The 24509-nt window shown below is 41.6% G+C and overlaps 1 protein-coding gene across 1 annotated transcript in view; it reads left to right on the top strand.

The window, feature by feature from the left end:
- The window catches only part of ALG6 (ALG6 alpha-1,3-glucosyltransferase), a 59574-nt gene extending 35403 nt beyond the window's left edge, over window positions 1-24171 (top strand). The window contains exons 8-15 of the mRNA XM_089300542.1: window positions 1159-1350; window positions 2251-2386; window positions 4448-4533; window positions 5833-5917; window positions 11059-11129; window positions 16136-16204; window positions 16328-16526; window positions 23806-24171. Coding sequence (XP_089156668.1) covers window positions 1159-1350; window positions 2251-2386; window positions 4448-4533; window positions 5833-5917; window positions 11059-11129; window positions 16136-16204; window positions 16328-16526; window positions 23806-24003 — 1036 coding nt within the window. The 3' untranslated portion in view covers window positions 24004-24171. The remainder of the gene's footprint in view (window positions 1-1158; window positions 1351-2250; window positions 2387-4447; window positions 4534-5832; window positions 5918-11058; window positions 11130-16135; window positions 16205-16327; window positions 16527-23805) is intronic.
- Window positions 24172-24509: the final 338 nt, after the last annotated feature.

Below are 24509 nucleotides of genomic sequence, written 5' to 3'. Positions count from 1 at the left end.
AGGGGGTCTCAGGAAGGAGAGGAGGTAATCATGAGTGCCTCACTCACCATTTAGAACTGAAAATCTAATACCGATTTTAAAATTTTTTATTTATTTAATTTTTAAAAGATTTTATTTATTTGAGAGGTAGAGTTACAGACTCCAGAGAGAGGGAGAGAGAGAAAGGTCTTCTACCCACTGGTTCACTCCACAAATGGCCGCAATGGCCAGAGCTGGGCTGATCCGAAGCCAGGAGTCTGGGTCTCCCACCTGAGTGCAGGGGCCCAAGCACTTGGGCCATCCTCTGCTGCTTTCCCAGGCCATAGTAGAGAGCTGGATTGAAAGAGGAGCAGCCGGTACATGAATGGCAGCCGTATGGGATCCTGGTGGCGCAGGCGGAGGCTTAGCCTACTACACCACAGCTAATATTGTTTTTTTTTTTTTAATGAATAGTGTTACTAATTACTAATCACACATTTATTAATCTATATTACTGATATAAGGAATATAATAATTATAGAGGGAGTATACTGAGCCTGTTAGTTTTTAAAAACGTTCTTATTTACTTATTTGAAAGTTAGATCTTCTTTATGCTGGTTTATTCCTCAGATGCCCACAAGAGCCAGTGCTGGGCCAGGCCAAAGCCAGGAACTTAGAACTAGTCTGGGTCTCCCATATGGGTCACTGGGATCCATGTACTTGGGTCACTACCTGTTGCTTCCAAGTGTGCGCATTAGCAGGAAGCTGGAAACAGGCAGGGTCAGGATGTGAACCCGGGCACTCTGATATGGGATGCAGGGATCCTAAGCAGTATCTTGACCACTGTGCCAAAGGTCTGCCCACGTTTTAAAATTTTGAACTTGCTATTGGAACGTTGTCTTAGTCTCCTGATTTTGGTGTGCTGTTCTAGTAATATCGTTAAGTAGTCTAACAGAAACAAAGCTATGTTTTAACTATATATTGCTCTTTTAAACCTAAACAGATCACTTGCTGTTTGGCAGATTTAATATATTTGAGCCTGTTAACTGGAATTTGCTATTTGCTAATCACTTTAATCTATTAAAATATTCTTGTTTAGAAATAGCTCTCATTATATGTATATGTTACTTTAAAATCATAAGAAATCTGCTCTGTAAAATGTAAGACCTCTTAATTTTTGAGATAATTTCCTTGACACAGGCTCATATATAATTCTGTGAGTCTTGGCTTTGCGTTGTGGGGTGTTCTTGGAGTATCTTATGACTGGGACCTGCTAGGGTCACTGGCATTTTGCTTAGCTTTAAATTATAAACAGATGGAACTTTACCATTCCTTGCCATTTTTTTGCTTTTTATTGGGCAAGTGTTTTAAAAAAGGCCTCAAGGGAAAAGGGTAAGTAACTTTTTTTTTTTCCCCCCGAAAGGCAGAGAGAACAAACTAGAGAGACAGAGAGAGAAGGGAGCCCCTATCAGCTGGTTTACTCTTAAATGCCCACAACTACCATAGCTGGGCTGGGTCAAAGCCAGGAGCTGGGATTTCAATCCAGGTTCTCCACGTGGGTGGCAGGAACCCAATTACTTGAGCCATCACTGCTACCTCTCAGGTTCTGCATTCGTGGGATTCTGGAATCTGGAGCCACAGCTGGGAATCAAACCCAGGAATTCCAATGTGGGAGGCAGGGGTCTTAACTACTAGGCCAAATGCCTTTTCCCTTCAATTTTTTTTTATTAACATTTAAATACCAGAATCGCAAAAACTTACTTCAGAGAATTTGGTAAACTTAACCTGGAGGAAGGTGGTCTCACTTTGTCCATTGGTAATTTCCTATAAATATGTTGCTCATGGGTGAGTGGGAAAAGAGAGACTTAAGTCGTGTTCTGTATTCTTTTATTTTACATCTTCCTAACTGGAGAAATATTTTAGCCAATGTCCATTTACTGTTGGCTTCTTAGAGCATTGCTGTAGGATTTCATCACATTAGAGCTTATGCCATGATACACTTGGTGGAACTATGTCCCCATTCCACGTTTCTCATCGTGGCTGCAGTCCTTTATTCCGAGGGAAATGGCACCTAAGGGAAATGTTAATCAGTTTGATGATAGTCGCCTTTTTGGTGGAGAATGCACTTCTTTTCAACTCTGGTCTGAGCAGACTCCCCTCTTGAACTTGTGTTGGTGGCATGGATTTGGAATAGCCATCCCTTTGCCCTGGTTGCCTTCGGTGCTCTTGAGGTAGATTTTTCAGAGTTTGTATCTGTCCCCTGTCTTACCGGTTGCCTTTGTTTCGTCGTAGGTTTGCGCTCTTACTTAAGCTAGCTTGTACTGTGGCAGGTTCCTTCATCCTCTGCTGGCTGCCATTCTTCACAGATAAGGAACAGACGCTGCAGGTCCTAAGAAGACTCTTCCCAGTTGACCGCGGACTGTTTGAGGCATGTTTGAAGCTCCTCTCATTCTTTCCTGTGACTGTACCTCCCCTGTGACCTGCGGGGGTCTCCTGGAGAAGGCAAGGATTAGGAGCCTCAGCTGTGCCTCAGCTGTGTTCCTCTGCAGTCATTCCTTGCCAGTGTGGGACCCAGCTGGCATTTTCTAGAACATTAGATGAGTAGGCAATGTTTATGCCACTGGCAGATCCATAATTTACACATTTTTCTAATAAAATAGGGTTCACAATGAAAGAAAGCATGAAAAGTTGTAGCTACAAAGTTAGCAGCTCTGTAAGTTTTTGCTTTATATTCTCACTTTAGTCTTAGAAAATTATTTGTCTAACTAAAAATCATGTTTGCTTCAGAAAGATCTCATAATTCCTTATGAGATAAAATCTTCACCCATAGAAATTTTTAATGAGAATTATTTCATTTAATGCTGGTCTAATCACTCTTGTTAGACTTTTTTTTTTTTTTTAAGATTTATTTTATTTATTTGAAAGAGTTACAGAGAGAGGTAGAGATGGAGAAAGAGGTCTTCCACCCGCTGGTTCACTCCCCAAATGGCCGCAGTCACGGGCTGGGTCCAGACAAAGCCAGGAGCTTCTTCCAGGTCTCCCATGTGGGTGTAGGGGTCCAAGGATTCGGATCATCCTCAGCTGCTTTCCCAGGCACATTAGCAGGGAGCTGGATTGGAAGTGGAGTGGCTCATATGGGATGCTGGTGCTGCAGGCAGGGGCTTTAACCGGCTGTGCCACAGCTCTGGCTCCTCTTGTTACACTTTCATGACAATAATTTGACCATTTAGATTTAGTAATTAAACTAGTTTTTTTTTTTTTCCCTAAAACAAAAAGGCCTTTAGTAAAAGAGACAACATATTTACAGATAATTTACTCTTGAATAACATTTCTTTTAAGAAGGATTAGAAAAGCGTATATCTTCTAATTTTTGAATATATCAATTTCTCTACTCTTTCATTAAGTTTTACAGGAAGTTAGAACTGCGTTTTGAAAGAAAGGATGAAAGGAATTAATTGTGAAGGAGCAGGAATGTGTGTGTGCAGGGGGATGACGGTGGTGATGACACTGACACTGTAGTCACTTATGCTGCCGCATACGTCCCTGAAACTGTCTGATCCTCACAGTAGCTTTGAAGTAGCTGTGATCCCACTTTACAGATGAGAAGACGGGCATTCATATGACTAGGACCTGGCAGAGCTGTGATCTGAAAATTGTCCTCATACCTTCTTCTTTATATAACCTCTAACTTTTAAACACCTATATAAAGAAAAGCATGGCTTTCCACAGAAGCTGCCTGGTTATTTGCCTTACATTCCATTTCAGAAACGGTTTTTATCACAATAATGACCAAATGAACATCACGCGTGTTCAGTGGTGCTGCCAGTTTCTTCCATTTACTTGTTGCCCTCAAAAGCAGAAGAGCATTTCTTGGCTCCAAGGGTCCAGTTGGCAGTGAGGGTTCCTCTCTTGACCTCGTGTCCCCACGGCTGTGCCTCAGGCCGCCGTATAGAGGATGGGCTTGTTGAGCACCACCACTGTGTTCATAAACTTAATTTTGAAAGCGATCCTAGTACAACTGCTAATACCTTTAAACTTCATTTATTAGAAATTAGCTCTTGTCATTGCTGGTAGCTGGTAGGTTACTTTAAATAAACTCAGAGGTGTGATAAAATGCGTCAACTATAATATGTGTTCTACAAATTAGGGAAAAAAGTCTTTTTTTAAGAAAAATTTCCCAAAATGAATGTGTTCTGTCTTTAGAAATAGTGTACTGCTCTTTGAAAGATATTAAGTATTTTTTTGGGAGCGTCGAGATTATGGTTGGCTACCTTTTAGATCAACTCCCATCACAGAAAAAATATCGAGAATGTGTATGTGTGTATGTTTACTGATTAGAGAGTTAATCTACTGCACAATTTGTTACAATTATGAATACAAGTCTCACATGCCTCAGAGGTTCACTTACTTAGAATAGGGACTGTACTTTGTGGGGTTTAGCAGTTCTTTCAGTTACACTGTCATGTAAAACTAACAAATCTCTTTGAAGGATAAAGTAGCCAATGTTTGGTGCAGCTTCAGTGTTTTTCTGAAGATTAAGGATATTTTGCCACGTGACATCCAGATAATAATCAGGTAAGAGACACAGTTTGTATATAGTGTTTATAAGCTTCTCTAAAAGTATTATGATAATATCTATTTATCATTAGGGAGTGAGGTGCGTGTTGGTGAATTTTCCACATCACTTAAAATAATTCCTCTGTATAAAACTCTTATTTGAATTGTTTTATTGGGAAGACTTTTCTGAATTGTTACCTAGATTTATTTATTTATTTTGAAAGGCTGAGTGACAGGGAGAGAGGGGGGGGAGAGATCTATCCACTGTCTCATTCTTCAGATGGTTGCAGCAGCCGAGGCTGAGCCCCAACCCCAATCCAGGAGTCTGGAACTCCGTCAGTGTCTCCCACTCGGGTGGCAGGAACCCAAGTACTTGGACCATCTGCTTTCCCAGGCACATAAGCAGGGAGCTGGATCAGCAGTGGAGCAGTTGGGACTTGAACTGGCACCCAGATGGGATGCTGGTGTCAGAGGTGGTGCCTTCACCCCCTGTGCCACAACACTGGCCTCACCTAATGTTCTTCTTAAACAGAGAGTACAACCCAACTTCAGTATCTTGAAGGGTCTTGATTGGCAGTGGTGTAATAGGATCAAGCAGAAGAGAACCAGGAGCAGATGATGGGACTGTGTCTATGAATTGATTGCAAGGAGCTGGCTCTGCTGCTGTGGGGCTGGCTGAGTCAACTGAGGTCCCCCAGGCAGGCGTCTCTGGGGGAGGCCAGGGCCATTCCGGCCCAGCTGCTGTTAGGCAAGGTGTAGGCCTTCTTGTAAGCGCTCCCACTGATTAAGGTAGGCCCCCAGGCCACTTGCCTTTCATGAACTTAAAGTCAGCTGGATGAGGACTTTACATCTGTGCAGTGTCTTCCTTAGGTTGGCATTTGAGTAACTGGGAGATGGGTGCTGCCTCCTTCCACACTCCAGGTCTTCTGAGAGGATCTCTGGTAGCCCACCCTACCAGGAGGCCTCCCAGAAAGGAATTCTTGGGGTGGTATTCAGCCTGGCCAAGTTGGCATGTCACAAAACCACCAGAGTAGAATGACTGGCCTCTTTGTTTCTTTTCTGTATATGACATTAAAGACTAAAATAACGTCAGCAGTGTTTAGTGTATTTAGAGTTATGCTTTGTTCTCTATCATACAGTCCTAAACAAAATATGTAAATGTTATTTGGTCTTAAATTTAAAAAATAAACTTTAGTTTGAAATTAATGTAGGTTGATAAATAAAGTGATCCTCATACTTTTAAAAATATTTTATTTTGGTTAGCAATATTTATATCCATGAAAAACTAAATTTTTCTTGTTTTTATTAATTCTTTAGCTTTTGTTTTACATTTCTGAGTCTGCTTCCTGCATGTGTAAAATTAATACTTCAGCCCTCTCCCAAAGGATTTAAATTTACCCTGGTAAGTTTCTCATTATTTAGATATACTTAATTGTTGCTACAAATGATTATTTATTTATTTATTTTTAAGACTTACTATTTTATTTATTTGAAAGGCAGAGTTACAGAGAGAGAGGTAGAGAGAGAAAGATATCTTCCATCCACTGGTTCACTCTCCAAATTGCTACAACCACCAGGACTGGGCCAGGCCAAAGCCAGGAGCCAGGAGCTTCTTCTGGGTCTCCCACGTGGGTATAGAGGCCCAAGGACTTGGGCCATCCTCTGCTGCTTTCACAGGCCATAGCAGAGAGCGAGATTGGAAGTGGAGAAGCTGGGACTTGAACTGGCACCCGCATGGGATGCTGGCACTGTTGGTCAAGGCTTTTAACCTGCTGAGGCACAGCACCAACCCCTATAGCTGATCATTTAAAAATGTAGATAATTATATTCTTTCTTTGAATAGTATTTGTCATTTATTATATATACTTTGATGCTGTGCTGGGCTGAACAACCTTTCAGTTGAATTCAATAGCTATTTAATTCTGGGTTATATTAGTAAATGAGGGAGGACAAAGAAAACAGTGACAATGTACATATGCTTGCATAATTGTTGTTATTAGGCAGAATGAAATTCTCTCAGGTACAGCTGAAGTCCTGTGATGGTATGGGAAAGCGAGATGTATCTTGAAGGAAGATTTTTAAAAGGTGCTGCGAGGAAGTGAGGTTTGAGCTACATTTTGAAAGCTGGGCAAGATTTAGAACAGGAGGTCATATAGCAATTAGGAAATTCAAGATGAGAAGGACCTAGAATTTGTAGAGATAAGAAGAAATAGGGAATATTCTAGAAACTGCCAATAAAATTGGGGTGTGTGTGTGTATGTGTGTTGAGGGTAGGAGAGGATATGGTAAGAAGTAAGGGTCAAAAGGACCAAACTCTGTAAGACTTTGGTTTGAAGAGGTTTGGAATTCAGTTTGTGTGCAATAGGAGACAAAGTGGTTTCTGAGAAGAAGGGTCAGATCTGTGTTTAGGAAGATGACCTGTATCAGTTTGAAGATGGATTGGGTATATATTCTGTAGTTTATACACATACTTCATGATTCTGTTTGTGTGATACTTAAAATTTTGTTCTGTATGCCTTCATTTATAAAATGACATAAAAGTCTTTTGATTTTAAAGGCTGAAGCTGGGAGTGGGGAACTCAACCCAGGCTTCCCACACTGGTGGCAAGAATCCAGTTACCTGAGCCGTAGCAGTTGCCTCCTGGAATCCGTATTAGCAGGAAGCTGGAGTCAGGAACCAGAGCCCGGTATTGAAGCAGGGCCTCTGATACACGATGTGGTTCTTCTCAACTGGTGCCTTAAGTGCTAGGCCTAATGCCTGCTCCTAAAAATACCTTTTAAAGTATTAAAAACCTTTAGTTTATGAAAACAGTAAATCCCATTGTACTTGTAAAAGGACAGCACTGTAGAACTTAGGGTTTAAATTCTGGGATTGCCACTTACATACATGGTCTACTAAAAACAGTCCTGAACAGAGAACATAACAGTGAACTATTTCAACATCGAATCTCTACCATAGCACAAAAAAGGGTAACTCATGGTCCTCTTTCCCTTTTCATTACATTTTTATTGATGACTTCTGTTGTTTCGTTCTGTGAGTGAACTCAGCATACTAAGTCATCTACTGTTAATATTCCATAGGACATTTAGAACACAATGGATATGGTTAATAATTCTCTGTTATCTTCAATGAGCCTACCCTGAAATATTTTCAAATGTGTGAAAGATTATATATTTTTCTAGGAAATAGTATGCTAAATAAAGATACATGTCAAAGATAATGAAATAGGGGCTGGCGCTGTGGCGTAGTGGATTAAAGCAGCCAGTGCTGGCATCCCCTATGTGTGCTGGTTCGAGTCCCAGCTGCTCCTCTTCCGATCCAGCTCCCTGCTAATGTACCTGGGAAAGCAGTAGAAGATGGCCCAAGTGCTTGGGCCCCTGCACCTGTGTGGGAAACCCAGAAGCTCCTGGCTCCTGGCTTCAGATCAGCCCATCTTCAGTTGTTATAGCCATTTGGGGATTGAACCAATTGATGGAAGACTTCTCTCTCTCTCTCTGCCTCTGCCTCTCTGTAACTCTGCTTTTCAAATAATAAATAAATAATTTAAAAAAATATTTTTTATTTTTTTTATTTTTTTTAAACTTTTATTTAATGCATATAAATTTCCAAAGTACGACTTATGGATTACAATGGCTTCCCCCCCATACCGTCCCTCCCACCCACAACCCTCCCCTTTCCCACTCCCTCTCCCCTTCCATTCACATCAAGATTCATTTTTGATTATCTTAATATACAGAAGATCAGCTTAGTATACATCAAGTATGGATTTCAACAGTTTGCTCCCACACAAACATAAAGTGAAAAATAATAGATGATTTTTTTTTAAAATGATGATGAAATCAGATCAGACCTATTGTCATGTTTAATCCCAGTGAGAGTCAAGTTGGGAATTGATAATTTCTTTTTTTTTTTTTTTACAGAGGATCAGTTTAGTATGCATTAAGTAAGGATTTCAACAGTTTGCACCCCCATAGAAACACAAAGTGAAATATATTGTTTGAGTACTCGTTATAGCATTAAATCTCAATGTACAGCACATTAAGGATAGAGATCCTACATGAGGAGTAAGTGCACAGTGACTCCTGTTGTTGACTTTACCAATTGACACTCCTGTCTATGGCATCAGTAATCTCCCTATGCTCCAGTCATGAGTTTCCAAGGCTATGGAAGCCCTCTGAGTTCTCCGACTCTTATCTTGTTTAGACAAGGTCATAGTCAAAGTGGAGGTTCTCTCCTCCCTTCAGAGAAAGGTACCTCCTTCTTTGATGACCTGTTCTTTCCACTGGGATCTCACTCGCAGAGATCTTTTGCCAGAGTGTCTTGGCTTTCCATGCCTGAAATATTTAAAAAGATAATAGAATTTTAGAGTTTGAGTAATTATAGCAGTGTTGGAGACAGTTATTCTGGGGCTGTAAACCAGAAAAAATATTTTCTTCTTCTTAATTTCCTATTCTGTTTGCTGTGGTTTTAATACAAGCCCCTGTGTTTAAAAAATTAAATTTTCTTTAGTTTGATTTTGTTGATGCTGTTTTGAATTTTTGTTGTATATTTCTGAGAGTTTATAAAACATTGCCTATTATTACTTTTACAGCATTTTCTGGGGACAGGCATTGGGCGTAGTGGTTAGCCAGGGATGTCTGCATCCCACAGCAGAGTGCTCAGGTTCAGGTCCCAGCTCCGGTTCCAGCTTCCTGTTGGTGCACACCCTGGGAGTTGGTGGAAGATGGCTCAAGCACCTGGGTTTCTGCCAAGCACATGGGAGACCCAGACTGAGTCTTCAGCTCCCGGCTTCAGCTGGGTCTGGCCCCGACCATTGCAGGCATTTAGGGTGTGAGCCAGCAGGTGGGAGATCACTGTCTGTCTCTCTGCCTTTCAAATAAATACAAAATTTTCAAAATTTCCCTTCAAGTTTGATTGAATTACATCTCCATATCAATTTGGGATTGAGGTAGTCTGGTGAATCTGTTGATCCAGAGGTGCACGATTTGTATTTAATTTACTCAGCTGGTATTTATGGAATGCCCTGTAACGTGGCAAGTCCTCTTCTGGGTGCCACCATGTAAGTGAAGGACCGAGAACAGCCCTGCTGTCTCTATCTGGGGCCTTTCCTGACATTGGCAGACAGTGACAACAAAGAAAAGCAACCTGTCAACAGGAAGATAGACTGAGTGTTCTGCAGACAGCGGTGTTGTAGAGAGAGCTGGTGGGCTGGGGCTACAGCACACAGCTCTAGATGAGGGCGGGGACCCTTTCGGTAGAAGTGACCTTAGACCTAAGAAGTGAATGACCATCCAGAAGGAGCCAGTCACAAGAAGATCTGGGCCTTGACTTGAGGAAATCAGGGTTTTCCTTAAAGGCAGGAACACTTTTGGCATGTCTGAGGCATAAAGGGACAGGTAGGAAGTGAGGAACAGTCAGGTCTTGTAGGAGTTCTAGTTTTATTCTAAGTGTAATAGGAAGCTATTTTACTTTTTTATTTTTTTAAAGACATTTTATTTATTTGAAAAGTTGGGTGACACACAAAGGGAGAGAGATTTTCTGTCTTCTATTTCACTCCCCAGATGGCCACAATGGCCAGGGCTGGACCAGGCTGAAGCCAAGAGCCCAGAACTCCAATCAGGTTGTCCAGCTAGGTGGCAGGGGTCCGGATATTTGAAACTACCTTCCATTGCTTTTTCCGGGGCCAGTAGCCGGGAGCTGGATTGGAAGTGGGACAGCAGGGACTCAAACCAGTGCTCTGATATGGGATGCCAGCATCACAGACAGAAGCTTAACCCTCTGTGCCATAGAGCCAGCCCCTGTTAGAGAATTTTTAACAGGGAAATTACACCGTCTGACACGGTAGCAGGAGAACAAGTGTGAGGGAGTGCGAGTGTTAGCACGTAGGTTATTACTCGTCCTATTAAAACAGGTGTGGCTTAGACCACTCCTCTGCCTCCATCAGCAGAGGGTACTGGAGAGAAGTGTATGGTAGATAGGATTGCCAGTGGGTTAACATATGGCAGGTGCACAGTAGTAATTCAGGTGTTTCCACTCAAGAACTGGAAGGATATGTATACATGTATGTCTGATATGCAGAATACAAACTTCTGAAAATAGATCTGAGTACTTTTTAAATTTAAAACTCCAACTAGCAAATGATTAGAAGACATTTACTGTATTTTATTGGCATACACATTTTAAAAACACTGAAGTAGATTGGTTTTGCCAGTTTTAGATTTTGACCGTCTTTTCCTTCCTGCTTTTTAATTTAAATTGTCAGAAATTCCAAAGGAGGAGGAAGGTGTGATTGTTGTGTCTGAGGTATTTGGTTTTGTTTATTAACACCTGATTCTCAAGTTATTATAACTTTGCAATCGTTTTTTAAAAAAAGTTTTGATTTTAAAATTTGATGAAAATATTATGCATATTGGTGCTATATTTATATTTTACTTTGAGATAGAAAATTAAAATTTTACTTGAAATGATGTTTATTTAGATTCATAATTAAATTGATATTTGCCAAGTTGTTACATCTTCCCTCCTCCCATTTTTTCTTAAAGGTTGGCTGTGCACTGTCATTCTTTTTATTTTCTTTCCAAGTACATGAAAAGTCCATTCTCTTGGTATCATTGTAAGTAGAAATGTGTGAAGTATGCCTTGTTATTATGTGCTTATAATACATAAATTTTATAATTTACACACAAATATTCACTTACACTATTGAAATACTAATTATATCTTTGCAAAAATTAATTCATAGTTGTTTTGAAGATTTTACTTCTTTATAAACCACAGTAAGGGAGGATTATGACTGACATGTTCCTGATGTGTTCCTGTTTTTTGATCTACATTTTCTGTGTACTAACAAAAATATGTCCTCCAAAGGGGCTTTCCTAGTTGAGCTTCTTCACTTCATTCCTTTCCACATCTCTTCAGTAGTCTTGTTCTCTCCAGTTCTCCCAGAGGGTCTTCCTTCCCCCTCCCTCCCTCCCTCCTTCCCTCCCTCCCTCCCTCCTTCCCTCCTTCCCTCCTTCCTCCCTCCGTTCCTTCCCGCACAATCTTTCATATAGATCTTATTGGCACTTCCTATTGAAATTACTTTAAGAGCATTAGAGTTTCTTCTTGGTCTTCATAGAAAGAACTAGATGACACCAGGGGGTTTATTATCGTAATATTAAAATAGTACCTGCTAAATAATGCTTGCTTGTGAATTCCAGAAACTGGCCTTGATTGGAAAGCCAGCTGAAGTTGCAGAGTAATCTGGCCCTGTCTGGTCAGCATGACCAGAAATTTGAATTCATTATAACAGAGTGTAAAAGGGGCACAGATAACGATAGGTAGGAAGGGGTGGGCTCTGGCAGAGTGGCTCTCATTCTGCCTAATGAGGCACTGGAATCTCCTAACATAACACTTTGCCTCTTTCAGATTTCAGAAAATAATATTTTGCCATTGCTTAGTTGTACAGACATCCTGTTCGTCCTTCTCATGGCTAAGATCAAGCCATCAACAAGCCCTCAAGAAACTGCATTGATATTTGAGATAGATAAAATGCCCTGTTATCAAGCAGTTTTGTCATCCATCTACTCCTGAGCTCCATGCACCTGACTTGCAGCTCTGCCTCTCCTCTCCTTTGTACTTCTTAAGAGCCCCAGAGCACCCGCTGAGGAGGCTGATTGTTCCTGAGACCTTAGTCTGCACTCCTCATCCACTGCTGGATAGTTAAACTCGCGCTTTCTGTTATCCTCAGAAAAAAAATGTATCTGCCCAGAACACTTTGCAATACTTGTGTCTTCCCCCAGGTCAGTCCCAACCCACCACTACTCTCCTCCTCACCCTGTCTTCACTAGAAAATACGTGTGCAGAAGGATCAGTGGCAAATGGAAGGTAGTGTATTGCTTTGATCAGGTAGCACTTTGGACTAAATTCTCATTGCAGAGCCTCCCAGGAGGCTGGGCTGGCCTGTGTGGAAAGCTTCTTTCCTCTGAACAGAGCAGTCTGATACCTTTGCAGCTGGGAGGACTGCTTACCATCATCCCCTGCAGCCCACATCCAAGTTAGATCTTCCACGGTGACGCGGTAATGGGTGGGAATCATGTAGGACCTTGGAGGCTCCTTTAGGAACTTGGACATTTATTCTGGCAAGAAGGGGAAGCTAGACATGGTTTCAGTCAAAATTGTGAAGGGGGAGGATCTGAGAAGAGGTTGAGGATGCAGGAGATTTTACTACTTGGTTATGAAGTGTAGAGGGCTTTGAAGGTTAGGGCTGAGTTCAATTCATCTTTGCACTTCCTTCAGTGCCTGTATGTAATCAGTTTTTGATCATACTTGGGTTTAGTGGATAAATATTAATTGAATAAATGGAGAAGAATTGAGACCTAGAAAAATAAAGCAATATTACTGAACACCCACTGTGTACTTGCTGTTAACATGAACCCATTCTCACTTAAGAAACACTAAGCAGTGAAATGGAAAGAACTCCAGTATTTTCTTAGTGTAGTCATTTTCAGCCAGTTCATAACCCAAGAGCTTACATCTCACATGCTGATTGACATGGGGAAAAGTTATCCTTCTAAGAACGAGAGAATGCTCAAAATTATATAGGGTTTTTTTTTTTTTTTTTTTTTTTGGACAGGCAGAGTGGACAGTGAGAGAGAGAGAGAGAGAAAGGTCTTCCTTTTTGCCGTTGGTTCACCCCCCCAATGGCCGCTGTGGCCGGCACACTGCACTGATCCGAAGCCAGGAGCCAGGTGCTTCTCCTGGTCTCTCATGCGGGTGTAGGGCCCAAAGGACTTGGGCCATCCTCCACTGCACTCCCAGGCCACAGCAGAGAGCTGGACTGGAAGAGGAGCAACCGGGACAGAATCCGGCACCCCGACTGGGACTAGAACCCGGGGTGCTGGCGACGCAGGTAGAGGATTAGCCTATGGAGCCACGGCGCCGGCCTATATAGGGCATTTTTTACTCTTTTTTTTTTTTTTTTTGACAGGCAGAGTGGACAGTGAGAGAGAGAGACAGAGAGAAAGGTCTTCCTTTGCCGTTGGTTCACCCTCCAATGGCTGCTGCGGCCGGCGCACCGCGCTGATCCGATGGCAGGAGCCAGGTACTTATCCTGGTCTCCCATGGGGTGCAGGGCCCAAGTACTTGGGCCATCCTCCATTGCACTTCCCTGGCCACAGCAGAGAGCTGGCCTGGAAGAGGGGCAACTGGGACAGAATCCGGCGCCCTGACTGGGACTAGAACCTGGTGTGCTGGCGCCGCAAGGTGGAGGATTAGCCTAGTGAGCTGTGGTGCCGGCCTATATAAGGCATTTTTAAAAGGAGGTCCATGGGTAGGTGTTTGGTGCAGTGGTTAAGATGCCATTTGGGATGCCCCTATCCCATGTCAGAGTTCTTTGTTTGAGTTCCAGTTTTATTTCCAATTCCAGCTTCCTGCTAATGCACACCCGGGGAGGCAGCAGGGGATGGCTCAAGTACTTGGGTTTCTGCCATCCATATGGGTGATACAGATTGAGTTCTGGATACCTGGCTTCAGCCTGGCCCACCCCTGTCGCAGATATTTGGAGGAGTTAAACAAGATAAGAGATCTCTTTCTGTTTCTCTCTGCCTTTCAAATAAAATGAAAATAAAGATAAAATAACCGAGCCGGCGCCGTGGCTCAATAGGCTAATCCTCCACCTTGCGGCGCCGGCACACCGGGTTCTAGTCCCGGTTGGGGCGCCGGATTCTGTCCCGGTTGCCCCTCTTCCAGGCCAGCTCTCTGCTATGGCCAGGGAGTGCAGTGGAGGATGGCCCAGGTGCTTGGGCCCTGCACCCCATGGGAGACCAGGAAAAGCACCTGGCTCCTGGCTCCTGCCAGGATCAGCGCGGTGCGCCGGCTGCAGCGGCGGCCATTGGAGGGTGAACCAACGGCAAAGGAAGACCTTTCTCTCTCTGTCTCTCTCTCTCACTGTCCACTCTGCCTGTCAAAAAAAAAAAAAAAAAAAAAAAAAAAAAAAGATAAAATAACCTAAAAAGTAAGGAGATCCAAAGTAATGAGAGAGAGAGGGTGCGAAAGAAAGAGCAACAATTATTTAAATACTACCATCATTAGCAAAGTTTTTTATTATTAAAAATAAATACTAGGAGCCAGCGCTATGGCGTAGTGTTTGGGGCTGCCGCCTGCAGTGCCAGCATCCCATATGAGAGCTGGTTCGAGTCCTGGCTGCTCCACTTCCCATCCAGCTCTCTACTACGGCCTAGGAAAGCAGTTGAGGCTGGCCCAAGTCCTTGGGCCCCTACACCTGTATGGGAGACCTGGAGGAAGCTCCTGGCTCCTGGCTTTGGATTGGTGCAGTTCTGGCCATTGCAGCCATCTGGGGATTGAACCAGCAGATGGAAGACCTCTCTCTCTCTTTCTCTCTCTGTCTCTGCCTCTCTGTAACTCTTTAAAATAAAATAAATCTTTAAAAAAATATTATGTTATGTGATAACTTGCGAAGAATTCTTTCTAAAAAATTTTACTTATTTAATTTTAAAGGCCGAGAGAGAGAAAGAGAGAGAGCGAGCGAGCGAGCGTGTTGTCTTCCATCTGCTGGTTCACTCCCCAAATGTCCTCAACAGTCAGGGCTGGGCCAGGCTGAAGATGGGAGCCAGGAACTCCATCCAGGTCTCCCACGTGGGTGGTAGAGGCCCAAGTACTTGGGCCATCATCTGCACCTTCCCAGGTGCATTAGCAGGGAGCTGAATCTGAAGTGGAACAGTTGGGACTCGAAATGCCAGTCTGTTGTGGGACTCTGGCCTTGTAAGTAGCTTAACCAGATGCCACAATGCTTTCCCAGAGAGTTCTGTCAAGTATTTAATAATATAAGGTATTTTCATTTATACATAAAGAAAATAATTAGTTATTTGCTCAAGATCACAGAATGAATAATTCACAGAGATGAGAGCACTCATAGCCCCCTTGTTGAGCATGGCCACAGTTAAATCGAGGAGGTACGGGAGCAGGGTCTATGGTGAGGAGGTCAGAGTTTGGAGCTGTGACCCTTCACAGCTCTTTAACAAGTCCGTGGACCCATTTACAGGCATTGCGCTTCCTATATACTGTTGCCCTGTTGATTTAACCTCTTATTATTCATTTTTTCTTTTATTCTACCATCAGTTTGATTCCCTTTATAACTGGTTTATCTTGCCCGGTCATCAATGGCATGGTGGTCTTATCTGTCACAGCTTTAGTATCAACTTTGCAGAGCGCTATGTAACATGGTGGCGTCATAGGGGAAGTTTGAAAACGCCTATACTGGGAATTCATTTCACATTTACCAAGTAGGATGAAATACATGTAAAAGCTTTCTTTTTCTGAATGTTCAGATCTTCTTATCTGATCTTTTGCTTAAGGTACTGTTTGTATGATAGAGAAAAAAATGTTCCGTTAAGTGGAATACTGAAAGCAGTTTTCCAGTTATAGTGGACACCATCTATATCTGGACTAATTCTGTTTGGACTTTCATAACGAATGAATCAGTAGTCTCTGTGACCTTCCTACCTCTTTTTTTTTTTTTTTAACTACCCCTGAAAATCAGACAGATAAATGTGTTCTCATTTTTGCAAGTAGGAGTTGAAATTATGTTCTGTAATATTAATATATATTTTTTCATTTTAGACCTGTCTGCTTAGTTTTAAATGAAATTCCTTTTATGTCTACTTGGTTTTTACTTGTGTCAACATTTAGGTGAGTCAAACCAATTTCCTTATAATATTTTCAGAATGACATTTGTAAACTCATTTAAATCCTTTTTACAAGTGGTTTGAACTATGATTCTCTGTGGATGTTTTTCCTATTTTCATATTACAGTATGCTCCCTCTGCTGTTAAAGGATGGACTGCTGCTGCCCTCGCTTGTGACAGTGATGGCCTTTTTCATAGCTTGTGCAACTTGCTTTTCAATATTTGAAAAGATTTGTGAAGAAGAATTGCAGTTGAAATCCTTTTCCATTTCTGTAAGGAAGTATCTCCCAAGTTTTACATTTCTTCCCAGAATTATACAGTATTTGGTAAGTTGTTCAGTTTTTTAAAGAATGGTACATGTTTTGCATGACACTGTATTTTTATACTATTAAAAGTGTTTTTTAATAACTTTTTGAGATATAGTTCAAAGAAAGTCACTCTTTTAAAGTGATTTTAAGTATATACACAGTGGTGTTAAGTATATACACAGATTTGGATAACTGTCATCAGAATCCAACTTTAAGATTATGTTCATTATTCCAAAAAGAAACCTTGTATCACTTAGTGGTTATTCCCCATTCTAGCCTCACTCCCAACCCCAGCCTTGTAGCTATGAATCCATTCTCTCCTCCATAGATTTGCCTGTCTTGGACATTTCAGTAGGTGAAATGTCTTAGCTTGGGCTGCCATATCTTATCTTAATCTTAATTATCTTTCTAAATGCACTATTTAAATGCACTATCTCCAAATATAGTCACATTGAGGGAGAGGGCTTCAGCATAAGAATTGGGATGGTAGTGGCCTGTTCAGTCTAAAACATGGAATCATAAAAAATGTCTTGTTTTATGACTTTTCACTTAGCATAATATTTTTGAGGTTCACCCATGTTGTAGAATGTTGTTTATCCCTTTTTATTGCCAAGTTATATCCCATTATATAGATATGTTACATTTCATTTATCCATTTATAAGTTGGTGGACATTAGGTTGTTTCCACTTTGGGTGATTGTAATACTGTTGTAAATATTTGTGTACAAGCTATTAAGTACATATGTTTTCATTTCCCTGGAGTATATACCAAGCAGAAGAATTGCTAGGTCATATGGTAATTCTATCTTTAGCATTTTCAGAAACTATGAAACATTTTCCAAAGTGCAGCATGACTCAACATTTCTACCAAAAATGTGTAAGGGGTCCATGTTTCCACATCCTATACAGCATGCATCACTGTTTTTTTTTTGGCCTGGAAAGGAGGTGATATGAACCAGCACCTGTATGGGTTGCTGGCATCACAGGTGGTGGCTTTATCTGCTACGCCACAACACCATCCCCTATCACTGTCTTTTATTATAGGCATCCAGTATCTCAGTGTAATTCTGATTTTCATTATACTAATGATTAGTGTTGAGCACCTGTTTATACACTTTTTGGTCATTTGTGTAATTCTTTGCAGAAATTCCTATTCAAATGTTTTGCCCATTTTTTTTTTTTTTAAAGATTATGTATTTGAAAGGCAGAGTTACAAAGAGAGGACACACACACACACACACACACATACACACATACACACACAGAGAGAGAAAGGGGGCCGGATTTTCCATCCTCTGGTTCACTCCCAAAATGGCTACAACAGCCTGAGCTGGGCCAGGATGAAGCCAGGATCCAGGAACTCCACCTTGGTCTCCCATGTGGAAAACGGGCCCAAGAATTCAGGCCATCTTCCTGCTGATTTCCCAGGTCCATCAGCAGGGAGCTGGATTGGAATTGGAGCAGCTGGAAATTGAACCAGCACTCATATGTGATGCCTGTGTGGCAGGCAGTAGCTTAACTCGCTACACTACAACCCCAGCCCCAAAGAGATTTATTATAGAGCTCAGGAAAAAGAGTATTTGTGTCTGGAGCAGCACTGTAGCCTGGCAGTTATGATGCTCCTGTCCCACACTGGAGTACCTGCATTGGGTTTCCTGGTTCTGGCTCCTGACTCCAGCTTCCTGCTAATGCAGATCTTGGGAGGCAGTGGTGATGGCTCAATTAATTGGGTTCCTGGCATCCATGTGGGAGATTATATTTCCAGATCCCACTTTGGCCCTGGTCAGGTTTCAGCCAGTGACAGCATTTGGAGAGTGAACCAGCAGATGTGACTTTCTCTTTTTTGTCTCAAATAAATGAATAAAATTTTTAAAAAAATTTGTGAGTATGTTTCCATGTTTATAACATGGAAATATTTGAAGAGATTTACTTTTCAAAACAAGCAAATAAAACCATTGGAAGAATATAAAACTAAATGAGGGTAGAATGGAAGGACTTTGTGGTTTTTTTCCTTACTCTTTTTTAAATGTCGTTTTTTAAAAAATAGTTTTTATAAAATAAGTCAATAAATGTTAACATGAGAGCAGCATGCCCAATATACAGTGAGCACTTAGAATGTGTGGACCTTTGCTTCTTCCTAGCCCCTGATGTAGATAAGAGTATAGCAGGGACACAGCAAGGCACACTTGTATTTTTTTTTTTTTTTTTTTAAGGACTACACAGTGTAGAGGATTGCACAAATTACCCAAATAACAAAGAGAAAAAATGACTGTCCTAGACGAGTAGAGGCAAAGGTTTGAAAAGGAGATGATGTATTTTATCCAAACCCTGGAAGGTCTCGAATGACTAGGCAGGCATTCTCCGGGCAGGCTGAGTGAGTATTCTGAGGGTTTTGCACTTAGTGAGGAGCATGGAGAATAGGGACAGGCGAGGTAGGAAGTCAAGAGGGCAGAGAAGAAAACAAGGACAGGATTGACTACTTGGGTTTTCAAATGGAAGGTAAGATCTAAAATTCATCTTGTTGGTATTGAGGCTAAATTTCTGGATATGAGCCACATTCCAACCCCAGTGTGGTATCTATAATGTGGTCCAGTAGTCTTAGAGTGAGAATCACCATGAGTCCCTAGTCTCACTCATTCTTTGGTTCAACAGATACTTACTGGGTGCTTCCTGCATGTCAGGCCTTCCTCTAGAGGCTGAAGAAGCAGCGATGAACAAAAGTAGCAAAAATTCTGCTCTCATGGAGGTTACATTCTAGTGGGAAGATCCAGACCCTGGCGTATGTAAAGTGTATAGCATGTCAGAGGTCTTAAAGTTATCATCAAGGGAAATAAAGCAACGAGCAAGGCATACGGATACGCAGGAGGCAAGGGGTGAATACAGTTTAAGTGGCAGGGCTTTCCTGAGTAGTGTGAAGTGTGCAGTAATTGAGGATAAGCATCTCAGGATAGAGAATTGCAAATACAGTGAACATCATGGATTGGATCATGGTAAGGAAAGAAATAATAGGAGGGCTGGCACTGAGGCATAGCAGGTAAAGCTGCTGCCTCCAATGGCGGCATCTAATATGGGCGCTGGTTTGAGACCCAGCTGCTCCAGTTCTGATCCAGTTTTCTGCTATGGCCTGTGGAAGCAGTGGAAATGGTCCAAGTCCTTGGGCCCCTGCACCCACGTGTGAGCCCCAGAAGAAGCTCCTGGCTCCTGGCTTCGGATCTGCTCAGCTCCGGCTGTTGCAGCCATATGGGGAGTGAACTAGCAGATGGAAGACTTCTCTTTGCCTTTCTGTAACTCTGCCTTTCAAATAAATAAATCATAAAAAAAAAAAAAAAAAAGGAGCCAAGATCAAGAGGTAATGTTTAGATTACCTTCCTATAAGGAGACTACATTTTTTATCTTAAAATTTTTTATTTATATAAGGTGAACAAATTTCATATATTTCATGTACACAGATTTAAAAGCATAATGATACTTCCCACCTTTCCCATGTTCCCATCCCTGCTCCTCCTTCCTTCCTTTTTCTTTTAATTTTTACAATGACATACCTTCAGTTTATTTTATGATCACAAGCTTGACTCTTCACCAAATAAAGAATTCAACAAGTAGTAGGTAGCAAAAACCACTGTTCTTCAACAGTATAGATATGGGCTGTAAACAATATTCAACTCTCAAAATGTCATTTCCACTCATACATTTTTATGCTCTCTATATTAATTACCATAAATCAGGGAAAATATATGTTGTCTTTTTGGGACTGGCTTATTTCACTAAGCAAAATGGTTTCCAGTTGCATCCATTTTGTTGCAAAAGACAGGATTTAATTTTTTTTAAGGATTTACTTATTTATTTGAAAGAGTTACAGAGCGGCAGAGGGAGAGGTTCACACTGGAGATTAGTTTGTCTTCAGCATATGGTTGGTGATTAAAGTCATGCTCTCTAAGGGTGTTGAGTGTAGACTGACGATAGGGCCAAGTACTGAGTGCTACAATGCACAGAGCTAGGGACAAGAGGAGGAAACCAGCGAAGAAACCAAAGAAGGTTCAAAGGATTGACCTTTGGGCTAGTGCAGTGGAGATAGAACTGTTTCACTGAGTGACTGAAACGAAAGCTTAACTGATACAGGTCCGCAAGTGAAAGAGAGAACTGAACACAACATGGGAAACCGTTGGAAACAGGAAGAGACAAATGGGGTAATGGGTGGAGGAAGAGTGGGTTCCTGTTGAAGATGGGAGAGGCTTCAGCATCTCTGTTTAACCAAATTCCAGGTCATATTAGCACATTTCAACCAGTCCCCTAATTCTTAAATTTGAAACTTTTGGTGATTTCACTTTAGAAATTTTTACTTCTCACTAGAGTAACCTCAGGGATTTTTCCTGTGTAGGATGCTTGCAGTCTATTTATATTTGTTTGTACGCCTTTTAGCTTGTATCCTTCCCTTTTGTCCACCGGAATGCCCACTGCATTACTCTGTATTCAGATCTTACCAATACCATGGTAATGTAGCCATGGAAGCACTCTTTAGGTGTGCCCCACCTGCTTCAGTAAGGTCTTTACTATTTCTCATGGCTTGCTTTCGACATTGTGTGCACTGTGCTAGGGATAAAATGAATACCATCTGGCTGGTCCTTGTCTTAAAGAGACTTGTTGTCTAAAACTCATTGTTCAATAGAGTAGCTACTAATTACATGTAGGAACTTAAAGACAATTAAAAATTGAGTTCCTTGGTCACAATAGGCACCTCTTAAATGCTTAGTTGCAGGCCGGCGCTGTGGCTCACTAGGCTAATCCTCCACCTGCGGCGCCAGTACTCTGGGTTCTAGTTCCGGTTGGGGCGCCAGTTCTGTCCCGGTTGCTCCTCTTCCAGTCCAGCCCTCTGCTGTGGCCCGGGAAGGCCCCAGTGGAGGATGGCCCAAGTGCTTGGGCCCTGCACCCGTGTGGGAGACCAGGAGGAAGCACCTGGCTCCTGGCGGCCATTTGGGGGGTGAACCAACGGAAGGAAGACCTTTTTCTCTGTCTCTCTCTCTCTCTCTAACTCTGCCTGTCAAACAAACAAACAAACAAAAAGCTTAGTTGCACACATGGTTAGCAGCTACTGGACTGGAGTGCAGTTACAGAACATTTCCATCGTCACAGAAATATACAGCACACTGGCTTAGAGAAGAAACTTTACTACACAATTACAGTAAATGTGATAATCACATGTGACCTTGTGATTTCATTCACTATCTGCCTTATTACATAGAAAACTCAGAGGTCAGATGACTTTTTTCATACGCTCTGTTGTGCTTTATTGCAGCATTAGTACATTTGAAGCATCTAATGAATATGGAATATAATTTTATTTTTTATGGAAAAGTTTCTAATAGGTGGTGGGTCCTGAGGCTTAGCTTAGGAATTTATATCCCATGGACCCAGGGCCCAAGGAGACGCTATGCATGTAATCCCAATTTGAGTTAACATCTGTCCCAAATACCTTTTCAGTGTGTGGGCAGTATGGAGGATAAGACAGTGGTTTTCAGGCTTTGGCTACACACGGGAGCCATTTGAAGAATTCTAAGTGTTCTAGTTCTAAAAAGTACTAAGGCCACTCTTTAAATCCTGATTTATGGGACAGGCGTTTTCTTAAGGGTTAAGATACAATCCACTCCCATTGGAGTTTCCTGATAATGTACACTCTGGGAGACAGCAGGTGATGGCAACTCTCTGGGTTCCTGTCACCCATATCAGAGACTTGGATTGAGTTCCTAGCTCCCTGCTTTAGTCCAGCCTAGCCATGGCTGTTGTGGGCAACTGAGGAGTGAACCGGCAGATAGAAGCCATCTCAAAAAAAGAAAAAAAAAAACTTTGGAACTGGGCTGAGCACTGAGATTGTTTAAAACCCCTGAGATCCCAAAGGGACAAATATGTTCTCCGTAATCTGTGACAACTGAGCACCTAAAAGGAAACCTGTAGAAATGAAACTGACATTATGTGAAGCAATGACTTGATCAGTCCTTGTCCTGACTGTCGAGGAACAGCTTACTATTTTATTCCTTTTAGTATTTTCTTTTTCTACTTAATACCATTGGTTGAACTCTTTACTTACATAGAATTATTCTTGGGTGTTTAAATTCAATTGAAAATCGATCCCTGTTAAAAATAAGAGCGGGAATAAGAGAGGCAGGAGATGTACAGTTCAGCACATGCTCACTCAGACTTACCCCTAAGGGTAAAGCTAAAAACTTGCCATGGGACTCCAAATCCCATTAAGTTGGCAGGTACCAAGGCCGTCTTACTAGTTAAAGTGATCAGTTTAAGTTCATAACTGATCATAAAGATAGGATTAAGTGTCAAAGGGATCACATAAATAAGACCAGTGTCTGCTAATAATTGATATAATTAAGAAGGAGAGAATGATCCAACATGGGAAGCAGAACACACAGCAGACTCATAGAATGGCAAATGCCCTAAACAGCACTCTGGCCTCAGAATCAGCCCTTGAGGCATTTGGATCTGGCTTAAAAAGCACATGAGAGTATTTCAGGCATGGAAAGCCAAGACACCGTGGCAAAAAAAAAAAAAAAAAAAAAAAAAAAAACAAAACCTAAATGGAAGATCTGTGAGTGAGATCCCAGTGGAAAAAACAGGTCATCAAAGAAGGAGGTACCTTTCTCTGAAGGGAGGAGAGAACTTCCACTTTGACTATGGCCTTGTCTAAATAAGGTCAGAGTTGGTGAACTCAAGAGGCTTCCATAGCCTCTGTGGCTCATGACAAGAGCCTTGGGTGATCACTGATGTCATAAATAAGAGTGTCAATTGTTAAATCAACCACAGAGTCACTGTGCACTTACTCCCCATGTAGGACCTCTGTCCTTAATGTGTTGTACTATGAGAATTAACAGTAAAACTGGTCTTCAAATAGTACTTTCTACTTTGTGTGTCTGTGTAGTGCAAACTGTTGAAATATTGGTATAGAGTTGATCTTCTGTATGTAAAGATAATTAAAAATGAATCAATGAAGAATGGGATGGAAAAGGGCATAGGAGATGGGATGGTTTGTGGGTGGGAGGGTGGTTATGGGGGGGAAGACTGCTATAATCCAAAAGTTGTACTTTTGAAATTTATATTTATTAAATGAAAGTTTTTTATAAAAACAGTAAAACCCCTGAGATGATTCTAATGTGAAGCTGAAGTTGAGACGCACCACTATAAATAACTGGACGCCCAACTTTTTAGTTTTGTTAATAGTTACAAATCAATTATAAGTACATTAAAATTTTACCTTTATGCTACTAAATAATACTTTTTTTTCTTATTGTAGTTTTTCCTCTCAGTAATCACCATGGCCTTGCTGACGCTGATGACGATTACACTGGATCCTCCTCAGAAATTACCGGACTTATTTTCTGTATTGGTGTGTTTTGTGTCCTGCTTAAACTTCCTGTTCTTTTTGGTATACTTTAACATTATAATCATGTGGGATTCGAAAACTGAAAGAAATCAGAAGAAAGTCAACTAAACACATTACCAAACAAATGTAAAAATGTGAAATAGTGCTAAAATATCTGGTGAACTTTTTGCTATAAATGAAAGTATCATTTTGAGAATCATGGAATTATTGGAAAGGAAATGGTGCAAAGTCATTGTTATTTACACAAAATAAATTTATATGGGGACCAAGAACAAATGTAGGGTTTTATTTTTGAAGTACTGCTTGCCTACAACATATTGTAGTTTCAATAATATTCACAGCGAGTCAAATGGAAAAGTAACAGGAAATGTCCTTAAAAGCCAGTGTTGGCCGGCACCACAGCTCAATAGGCTAATCCTCCGCCTGCGGCGCTGGCACACCGGGTTCTAGTCCTGGTTGGGGCACCGGATTCTGTCCAGCCAGCTCTCTGCTGTGGCCCAGGAGGGCAGTGGAGGATGGCCCAAGTCCTTGGGCCCTTCACCTGCATGGGAGACCAAAAGCACCTGGCTCCTGGCTTCAGATCAGTGTGGTGCACTGGCCGCGGCAGCCATTGG

The sequence above is a fragment of the Oryctolagus cuniculus genome, chromosome 7, assembly GCF_051225735.1.
Source record: "Oryctolagus cuniculus isolate XC-2025 breed Fujian yellow rabbit chromosome 7, ASM5122573v1, whole genome shotgun sequence".
Classification (NCBI taxonomy): domain Eukaryota; kingdom Metazoa; phylum Chordata; class Mammalia; order Lagomorpha; family Leporidae; genus Oryctolagus; species Oryctolagus cuniculus.
The sequence above is the reverse complement of the archived record's forward strand: the minus strand, read 5'-3'. Positions and strand labels throughout refer to the sequence as shown.